The sequence below is a fragment of the Cibotium barometz genome, chromosome 31, assembly GCF_041138505.1.
Source record: "Cibotium barometz isolate CiBa-2024 chromosome 31, ASM4113850v1, whole genome shotgun sequence".
In the NCBI taxonomy this organism is placed as follows: Eukaryota; Viridiplantae; Streptophyta; class Polypodiopsida; order Cyatheales; family Cibotiaceae; genus Cibotium; species Cibotium barometz.
Genome location: NC_141076.1, coordinates 40,777,667 through 40,788,051, shown reverse-complemented (window position 1 = coordinate 40,788,051; position 10,385 = coordinate 40,777,667). Strand labels below are relative to the sequence as shown.

At 39.3% G+C, this 10,385-nt stretch overlaps 1 protein-coding gene across 1 annotated transcript; it reads right to left on the bottom strand.

Moving 5' to 3' along the window:
• Positions 1-311: 311 nt before the first annotated feature.
• LOC147620866 (short-chain dehydrogenase/reductase 2-like) lies at positions 312-2,114 on the bottom strand. The gene is made up of 4 exons (XM_086825131.1): positions 1,921-2,114; positions 1,401-1,662; positions 1,126-1,305; positions 312-909 (listed from the first exon to the last, which is right to left on the bottom strand). The coding sequence occupies exons 1-4, from the start codon at positions 1,935-1,937 to the stop codon at positions 517-519; spliced, it is 852 nt and encodes a 283-aa protein (XP_086681257.1). The 5' UTR covers positions 1,938-2,114; the 3' UTR covers positions 312-516.
• Between the last annotated feature and the right edge of the window lie 8,271 nt (positions 2,115-10,385).

Sequence of the window (10,385 nt, the reverse complement as noted above, 5' to 3'; positions counted from 1 at the left end):
TTCACATATCTTTCTTAATTGGAATTTAATTTTATTGCAAGCAAAACCAACATGAACTCGCTAAGAACGCTCATCAAGAGAATGCAAGGCCCCACCCACCTTCTTACCCCCACTCTCTGACCGAAATTGCTTCTCCAAAAGTCCGAACGATGATTTTTAGGGTTAAGTAATCTAAAAAATGCAGCTAAAAGCAAGGTATATATATATATATATTCGAAGACCAAAAGATGTGACATATAAATACCCCTTAAAACTGATTAATATTTTGAATTTCCAAGGAGGAGTGTCATATGACAAATAAATACCCGATGTGACAAATAAATACCCCTCAAAACCTGATTAATATGTTTAATTGCCGAGGAGGAGTGTCATATGACAAAGAAATACCCCTTAAAACTGACTAATAAATTTAATTTCCGACCTGGAGGAGTATTATATGAAATGCCACGCATGGCATTCTTGTGATCGTCTAAGTATATAAAGAGCATACATATGTCATACATGATGATTTAAAAATTAAAAGGGAATGGGCTGTCTTTTGCAGAAGAACAGGCCAGAGGGTCCTCCAGGGGGCAATAGGGCGGTCCAAACCACAGTGTCTGCACCTTCCTCTACTGTCAGTATGCCTGTGTTGTTGTTAAGATCTGTTTTGGTGAAACCAGGACATACACAATTCACACAAATCTTTTGGCCGTTTACCCTATTTTGTTCCAAAGATCTGGCCAGTAATCGGCTATAAGCATTCATGGCCATCTTGGCAACACTGTAATGGGTAGCTATTGTTCTCCATGTGTTATAAGTGCCTTGCTTGACATCTTCCAGATATGCCTGCAAAAATGCTTCCACTTTCTCCTCAGAAAGATTGTCTGCATCCAGTAGCTCCTCCCTCCATGTTGGGTGTCGTAAATTCTGTAACATCCAACTTGAACTCTTTTTAATGAGCACTTGAGGTTTTGCATCAAAACCCAATTCAACGTTGATCAACACACATTTGTAGCAATTTCTGTCATCCTATCTTTCCCGGCCAATTCTACTGAGTTGCAAACTGATGATGAAATCCATACAAACATATGACACAGATCGAGGATGCAATTGTCTTATTATGGATCAGTTTTTTTTATATACCTGCAGTTGCCCTAGGGATGAACTGACGTTTACGATTCTCGCTCCGGCAGCTGAGGAGGCTTTCAAAATGGATAGTAATCCCTCAGTAACTCGCTTCACGCCTCTACAATTTGTGTCGAAGGTGTTCTTGGCTGCTTCACAACTGTCTTCTGATCCTCCCGCGATGGCTGCGTTGTTGATCTGCACGTATTAACAAATTACTTGAATTGCTCAGCATTTGAATGTCCATCCGAACCACAAAAAGCAGAGATCAAAACATTGCACAAGTTCCATACCAAGATGTCAATACCACCATAGCTTTCCTTGAGCCAAGTGGCCAGTGCGGACACTGAATCAGAACTCCGAACGTCTAAAACATGAAAATCTATGTTCTTCAGCCCTTCTTCTTTCAGCTTGTTCACGGCTTCCAGGCCCCTTTCCGGATCTCGGGCTGTCAAAACTACGGTAAGTCCTTCCTGTGCAAGCAGCTTCACAGTCGTGAAGCCGATTCCTTTGTTGCTGCCCGTCACTACAGCAACCGTATCTTTCGTCCACCACCTGAAATTCGCACAACATAATTGATCAGCAATTTCTCCACTTCTCTGTTAATGTCTCCACGCAAATTTCACACAACACTTCAAACTCGCTCGAGCGCCCGAGCTAGAACAGACATTAGCTGCAATCCACAGTTTGTCCCAGCATCACACGACACCTCTAACTGTGATACCAAATCATTTCGCCGAATACAACGCGGCGGATTTTAAGATGGGCCTGGATTGATGGACAGAAACATTAAGAGTTGCAAATTAGGATCACCTTGGAGATGCAGCCATGCCGATCAAACCAGTTGGAATGATGAATAAATAAACAAACAGCTTCGCTTCGCACTGGAATGATGAATAAACAAACCAAGCAGCGGCTTTCTGTTGCAAATCACGCGGACTGCTTCTCGTTGTAGGTGGCGTGGAATTATATAGGAGCGATGAGGACGCGATGTCACGCGTGATGTTGGCAATAATGGGGTACCTGTTTTTATATATTTGTGTCCAAGGGCACTAAAGTCAAAGTTGCGTGTAATGCAAGAAAGCTTCTTCTTCTTTCTATTCTATTTCTTAAATCTTCTACTGACCCGTGGCAAAGCCCAAAAAACAAAAAAATCAAACTCTCACCAAAACTTTGTCATTGTAAAAATACCAACAAAAAAAAAAGAAAAAGAAAGTGCATCGTTTTCTCACATTTTTTAATAAAAAAGTTGGCATTAGAGAAGAGACGGGCTTAGTACCCATGGGACCCCCCTTATCCCACACAAATCAGGGGCAAGGCACATCAATCGGGGTAGCCAGCAGGGTTCGAACCCATAACCTGGGTTTTCTCATATTTTTGATTGAGATGTGATCTGAAATGGTCAAAGCCATAGATTTTGGCATATGTCGGCAAAAAAAGTAAATCATCACTCCAACACATATCCTTACATCATATGGCACTACAAATTTTCATTAGGTAACTTGCATATCACGTTAACCCTCTCTAAAGGAGTTCGGTCATTTGGAACAAGGAGAGGCCCTTAATGCGTCAACAAATTTCACTACAAGAGCTTGAGGACATACCGACGCCAAAATACCGACGCAAATGTCGAACGTCGGTATGTCCGTCGTCATGTTGGAGGAGACAAGCATGGCGGGGTTTTTTTAAATTTTCGTGTCCCGTCGCGTATACCGACGCCTATACCGACGCTTATTCCGACGCCTATACCGACGCTTATTCCGACGCCTATACCGACGTATATTCCGTAGCATATACCGGCGCTCGTAAGTTTTTCACAGCCGAGAGCCTATTTTCTGGTTTTTTCGCAAAAGAAGCGCAAGTACAAGCGAAGAAGGTGCTTTCTCTCCCTCTTCTCTTTCTCTCTCTCTCCTCTTTTTTCCTCTCTCCTCTTTTCTCCTTCTTTCTTCTTTTCTCCTCTTCTCCTTCTCCTAACATGTTATTGCAATTGCTTTTAGTTTTTAATTTAAGAATTAGGACGTTTAGGGTTTTGTGTTTTTTTGGCTCTCTATGCATGTTGAGAGCTCTCTATGTATGCATAGATCTCCTAATGCATGCATAGAGATTTTAGGGTTTTGTATTAGTTCTTTTTCTTGTGTTTAATTTACTCATTAGTTTGTTTAATATTTTGTTTTGCAGCTCTTTCACCTCACCAATCTTTCACCAATCCTCTCCTTCAGCTTTGCAAAAAAGAGGTAGATCCTCTTTCGATTTTTCTTGTTTATGCTATTTTCTATGAATTTTTGCATCCCTATTTTATGGTTTAGGGTTAGTTTTGGGTTCTTGTAAGCTTACACATAGGATTAATTTAATATCTATGCATAAAACCTATAATAAGCTTGCAATCTCTATTATCCATGTACGTAAAACAAGATCATGTTTATTACACCATTGGGTGATGGGACTAAGGGTTAGCATAGTGCATAAGGCATATAGCATAGAGCTTATGCATAGAGCTTATGCATAAGTCTTGCATAGAGCGTATGCAAGAGACTTATGCATAGAGCGTATGCATAAGACTTATGCATATGACTTATGCATAGAGTTTATGCATATGGCTTATGCATAGAGCGTACGCATAAGACTTATGTATATGGCTTATGCATAGAGCTTATGCATAAGGCTTATGCATAGAGCGTGTGCATAAGGCTTATGCATAGAGCGTAATTGCATAGAGCGTAATTGCATAGAGCGTGTGCATAAGGCTTATGTGAAAGGGATTAAGGGTTAGCATAATAGTGCATAAGGCATATAGCATAGAGCTTATGCATAGAGCTTATGCATAAGACTTATGCATAGAGCGTATGCATAAGACTTATGCATATGACTTATGCATATGGCTTATGCATAGAGCGTACGCAGGTAGACTTATGCATATGGCTTATGCATATGGCTTATGCATAGAGCTTATGCATAAGGCTTATGCATAGAGCGTAATTGCATAGGGCGTAATTGCATAGAGCGTGTGCATAAGGCTTATGTGAAAGGGATTAAGGGTTAGCATAGTGCATAAGGCATATAGCATAGAGCTTATGCATAGAGCTTATGCATAAGTCTTGCATAGAGCGTATGCATAAGACTTATGCATAGAGCGTATGCATAAGACTTATGCATATGGCTTATGCATATGGCTTATGCATAGAGCTTATGCATAAGGATTATGCATAGAGCGTGTGCATAAGGCTTATGCATAGAGCGTAATTGCATAGAGCATGTGCATAAGGCTTATGTGAAAGGGATTGTTGAAATGCAGTTGCAAATGCCTTGATTGTGGTTAACAAATGCTTATGCAAATGCCATGGTGAGGGCATTGTGAATTGTTGGTTTGTGTTGGAGCTTTTGGATGATGGATTGAGGCATGAGTCCATGCTTTATTGATGAGTTCTAAATTGTAAAAGGGCATGAGTCATGCTCAATACTTGTAAGCCAACAAACTTGTTCTATCATTTGATATTATCCACATCATTTTGTACCTACACTCACCATTGCAACCACTTCAAGTTTCTATAGAATCTAGCAATGTGTGAGGGTACCTTGGCATTGGTTGGAGAGGCCAAGGGGAGAATGGCTTGAACTCTTTGTGCCGTGATTGCTTGGTAAAGCGGTACGAAGGGGGATTAGGTACACCGGTGTGAAGAAATGGCCTCAACCTTCACCTTGGAGGAAAACTCGGTGAAGGGGTGAGAAGAGCTTGGCCGGGAGATCGGCAAGCTTCAACGCGCGTCCTCAATAATCCTCACCATCGACTTTGTGGATGCATTTGGGCAATGGGACCCCTTTTCCGTCATATTGTGTGGATATTGCAAATGCATATGATCTTTCATGACATTGTGGGATACAAAGAGTATTGCGTACAAGTTTTAAGAAGTTGCATTTTCATTTGAGATTTGGTTCCAATTACAAAGGAGACTCTGGCGGAATTTACAAAACCGTAATTCAGTCCTAGGGTTTTTGGGATTAGGTCCGAGCTTAGGGCTTATGCATAAGACTTGTGCATAGAGCGTGTGCATATGCCTTATGCATAAGACTTATGCATAGAGCGTGTGCATAAGACTTATGCATATGGCTTATGCATAGAGCTTATGCATAAGACTTATGCATAAGGCTTATGCATAGAGCTTATGCATAAGTCTTGCAGCCTTATTATGCAAGCTTATACTTATAATATGCATTTAGATTATTGCATAAGGCCTTTATAAACAGCTATTTATGAATAGAGATAGCTTCTCTCTCCATCCTTGTTCAAATTCTATTTAATTTTGTATGGAGAGGAGAAAAGCTGATTTGTGTTTAATGAGCTGCATATACATGTTATCCTGTTATCCAACCAAAAAAAAAGAAAGTGCATCGTTTTCTCACATTTTTTTTAAAAAAAAGTTGGTATTAGAGAAGAGACGGGCTTAGTACCCATGGGACCCCCCTTATCCCACAAATCAGGGGCAAGGCACATCAATCGGGGTAGCCAGCAGGGTTCGAACCCATAACCTGGGTTTTCTCACATTTTTGATTGAGATGTGATCTGAAATGGTCAAAGCCATAGATTTTGACATATGTCGGCAAAAAAAGTAAATCATCACTCCAACACATATCCTTACATCATATGGCACTACAAACTTTCATTAGGTAACTTGCATATCACGTTAACCCTCTCTAAAGGAGTTCGGTCATTTGGAACAAGGAGAGGCCCTTAATGCATCAACAAATTTCAAACCTCTCAAGCAGAAACATGTATAAGTAAGAAAACTTCTTCTTTTTTTTTGCAAAGTCATGACAAAAAATTGAAACCATATTAATATTTACATGCTTTCGTGAACAAATGATACATTAAGCTTCTAGTCTTGAAAACTGCCTTTACAATGATCATTCGGGCACACTATAGCAACTCCTTTGCTATGAGTGTTGGGGTGTAGCATTGCTAAAGATGAATTGGTAGATTTGCAGAAATAGCTTCAGTTCCTCCCATCTCCGTAAAGTGAAACTAGTAAGTGGAATTCCCCTCTATTTGCAATCCAAGAGTCCTTTGTAATTGGACACCAAAACAATGGGCAAGAAACAAGCTATGGCACACAAAAAGCATATCATACACGACCAAAATTGATAATTCAAGAAGTACGAGGCTCGATCATGGTACATTAAGCTTCTAGTCTTGAAAATTGTCTTTACAATGAACGTTCGGGCACACTATAGCAACTCTTTTGCTAAAGATGAATTGGTAGATTTGCCAAAATAGTTTTAGTTCCTTCCATCTCCGTAAAGTGAAACTAGCAAGTGGAATTCCCCCCCTGTTTGCAATCCGAGAGTCCTTTGTAATTGGACACCATAAATAATGGGCAAGAAACAAGCTATGGCACACAAAAAGCATATCATACATGACCAAAATTGATAATTCAAGAAGTATGAGGCTCAAGCATGGTACATTAAGCTTCTAGTCTTGAGAATTGTCTTTACAATGATCGTTCGGGCACACTATAGCAGCTCCTTTGCTATGAGTGTTGGGGTGTAGCAATGCTAAAGATGAGTAGATTTGCAAAATAGCTTCAATTCCTTCCATCTCTGTAAAAATGAAACTAGCAAGTGCAATTCCCCTCTATTTGCAATCCGAGAGTCCTTTGTAATTGGATACCATAAACAATGGGCAAAAAACAAGCTATGGCACACAAAAAGCATATCATATACGACCAAAATTGATAATTTTAGAAGTATGAGGCTCGAGCAGGGGGAAAGATGCAAAAACTTATTTAGAAAACCAAAACATGAGTTTGTTCTCAATTGTCCACAAAAGGCTTGCCTTGCACTATTTGTCAAAAAGAAAGTACAAGCTACACATTGTAGCCGAGTTAATGTTACATTTGACACCAAGGCATATTTTGATGGCTAGATAGAAATATAAGAAGCTTGCATTGACCCATCTTCCAACTGCAATGTGCAAAATCAAAAAATTGTACCTTGGTAGTGTCACAAAAAGGTTATCCTCTTTCATGAGACTTTGCTCATAATTCCTTCAGCCCATGACCACACAGGCGCAACGGACTATGTTGTTGGTTTCCTAATAAGCCCAACGTAAGCTGCAAATACAAATCATTTGTTGAGAACCAAATGAAGACCGTAGATTAATACCATTTTCAATGTTTGCTTCGTAGTGCCAATTTGATGCACTTAGCTTAGCACGCGTACTTTAATGTTGGAACCTCTAAGACTTAAGTTATTAGTCCAGCTATGCCAATCATCACCTACATAGTATTTTATGCTCGTACCTATCCTGCCACGACACCAACTACTTTTTCCACTTCCCAAAAATCGCAATAGCCTTACAGAGCTATACATGGATGTAATCACTCAATCATGCAATACAACAACATTCTTATTCTGCAATAACACTCTTATTTTGCCTACTCTCTGTGTCTCTTTGTGTTCAACTCCCGTCGGATCAATCCATGAGGTCTCTTGGGAAAATTCCTACGACATTAAAATTGCTCTTCTTCTTCTTCTTCTCTTTCACACTCATCTCACGTTGTCCCTCATATATTGAGGACTATCAATGCAGTCAACAACTACCTACATACCTAGCCAAAGGGCTTGTTAATTTTTCATCCTCATTAGAGGAAATATTAAATTTTCAAATAGCACAATTCATTATGTAAACACTTTACATCCATTTTCATTTAGAAAAGTAGAGAGTAAAACTCATAGCATGTTCAAGCAAATTGATACTGGAAATGCATATAGCAAGGTTTGAAAGACAACAAAATGCTATGAAAGCAATAAATCAAGGTTGTTTAAGAAACATAGCTTCAATCTAAAGGGAAAGATGCTAGTTGTATATTCAAACAATAGTCATCTTCTGATCGATGGGCATTGGCCATAAGGGTTAACGGTTTGTTCAATGAAAAAAATCTAAAAATGCATTTCTTCAATATTTCTCTAATGTATTACACTTCGATATGAGCTGATATGTCTAGTAGACCACAAACCTTTCTTTGTGACTCTAGTGTATTACACACCTGATATGAGCATCTAATGCTAATATGTGTCTCGTAGAGTATAGTAATTTGTTGATATGTCCCAAGATTAGATTATTGCATATAGAGTTATAGAGAATCTGCAGACCCAGGGTGCTTATTGGGCATTTAGGATCAAAAAATCAGCATGGGGAACAAACAGAATCAACATATCGAAATTATGATTAAATTAACTCACATAAACTGAAGTAGAGAGTTCCCAAGCACGTTTGGAGAAGAGATTTGGAGTACTTGGCAAGTGATTCACTGATTTGTGAAAGATACAAGATTCAAGGTGAAGAAAATGCACTCATGTTGATGGTTGCAAATGGAAAGATTGTGGAAAATGAAGATTCAAGCAAGACCTAGCTTTTGGAAGTCAATTCTTCTGATTTTTTAGGCATGCAAGTGTCACGTGTTTGTAGCCATGCTCGAGTGATGACATAGAAGGGGGCAAGTGGCAGAACTATGCTTTGTGTCTCCTCTTCATATGTAATAGATTCTATTTCTTAAGGAGCAATATGTCCCCTTTGATTGAAGAAATCATAAAATCACGAAATTAGTTGAGGGCGAAGAAAGAGGGGGGTAAAAAATGAAAGTATGGAATTTTCTACATCGACATCAAAAAAGATAAATATGTGGCCTCTCCCTTCGAATCAGTCTTTCGATTGGTTGTTTCTAGAATTCTCACTCTGCGTGATGGTTCTCTCTCCCTCTTGCATCCATAGATCACCTAATAGTCCTCACATGAATTTGATGCTAAAAAATAGGGACCTGCTCCATTTTGAGTCATTCAATTCCGGCAACGGAATGAGCATGAATATGTAAGATAGTGTAGTGCAACCACACTTTCTAATAGCCATCCAATTCTTGCATTTTTTGTGATGGTGATGATGAGACAAGCAAGCACAACATGAAAGTAGTTGCAAATGGTGATCTATTGAATAAGTAAAGAAGAGATTTGTAGAGGAAATGCTATGGCTCACTCTCCATGAAACAAAGCAATAATGCAATCTAACTTATAATGTGAATGTTGTGTGACTGTAGGGGTTGTAAAGCATCAACTTGATCTAGCTTAATGCTAGAAATGTGAATGAGGGTTTGTAAAACAACTTGACCTAGCTTGCATGTTGTAACATGGAAATGCGATCTAGCTTATAATTTGAATGTTGTGTGACTATACAGGTTGTAAAGCATCAACTTGATCTAGCTCAATGCTAGAAATGTGAATGAGGGTTTGTAAAACAACTCGATCTAGCTTGCATGTTGTAACATGGAAATGCCACATGAAAACCCCCTCTCCCCCCCCCCCTTTGTATATATATGCAAACACATACAATAAAAACCATGTTCAATTGTACACACACGCATGCACGTACACACACGCACACATGCATGCACACATGCACACATATATACACGTGTACAAGAGTATACACAAATGCTTGCATGCATGTGCACAACACACACACACACACACACACACACATCAATATTTTTAAAAATCTTTGCATTTCACAAGCATTTAGCATAAATGATTTTTTAATAATGCTCTTTACATGACCAGCCTAGTCCAATTTGGGAATCCTGGATGGAGAATGAACCATGTGGGCAAATGGCATCCCTTCGATTCCTATTGATCCAAGGGTGCTGATTTTTTGTTTCAAGGGAAGCGGTTTCAGCTGCAATCTCATCCTTTTTCACGCCAGTGCGCAATCTCATATTCACCTTGGTCACATCACTAGAGAATTGAAGAGTTCTTCCCTTCCTATATCAAGCATAGTCCTTCATCTACCAAAGAATCCAATTCAAGCAGACATCATCAAGGTTCGTGCCTTCTTTCTTCTTTCTAATCATATGTTGTTCAATTTAAAGAGCACTTTGAAAGATTTTGAAAGAAGGATGGCAGTTTGTTCAATGCATTTCAATGCTATGCTGTCCAGCATTCATCGTCGGTCTTTGATTTCATAAGCCACAATTGATCATACAAGCCTTAGTCTGATTACCAATACAGTGATCTATTTGCACTGGTTGATACAACACTTTGAGATACCATATATGAAAGTGCTTTTCTATTCTTAAACACAGATGTCCCAGTGCTAGAATCAACTCTAGATAGATCTCCTTCCTCCCATTGACTGTTGTGTCTCGAAAGCAGAGGACTCCTAAGACTTTCATCCATTTCTCCAACCATTCCTTCTTTAGAGTGGTAATCACTTGCTTCCTGCCCACCTTGCAGAT

Excerpts from the sequence above, each read along its gene's own strand:
- LOC147620866 (XM_086825131.1), bottom strand. Across the intron at positions 1,306-1,400 it reads ATGGTGGTATTGACATCTTG|ATCAACAACGCAGCCATCGC; the intron begins GTATGGAACTTG and ends TAATACGTGCAG. Across the intron at positions 910-1,125 it reads CATCCCTAGGGCAACTGCAG|AATTTACGACACCCAACATG; the intron begins GTATATAAAAAA and ends TGGATGTTACAG.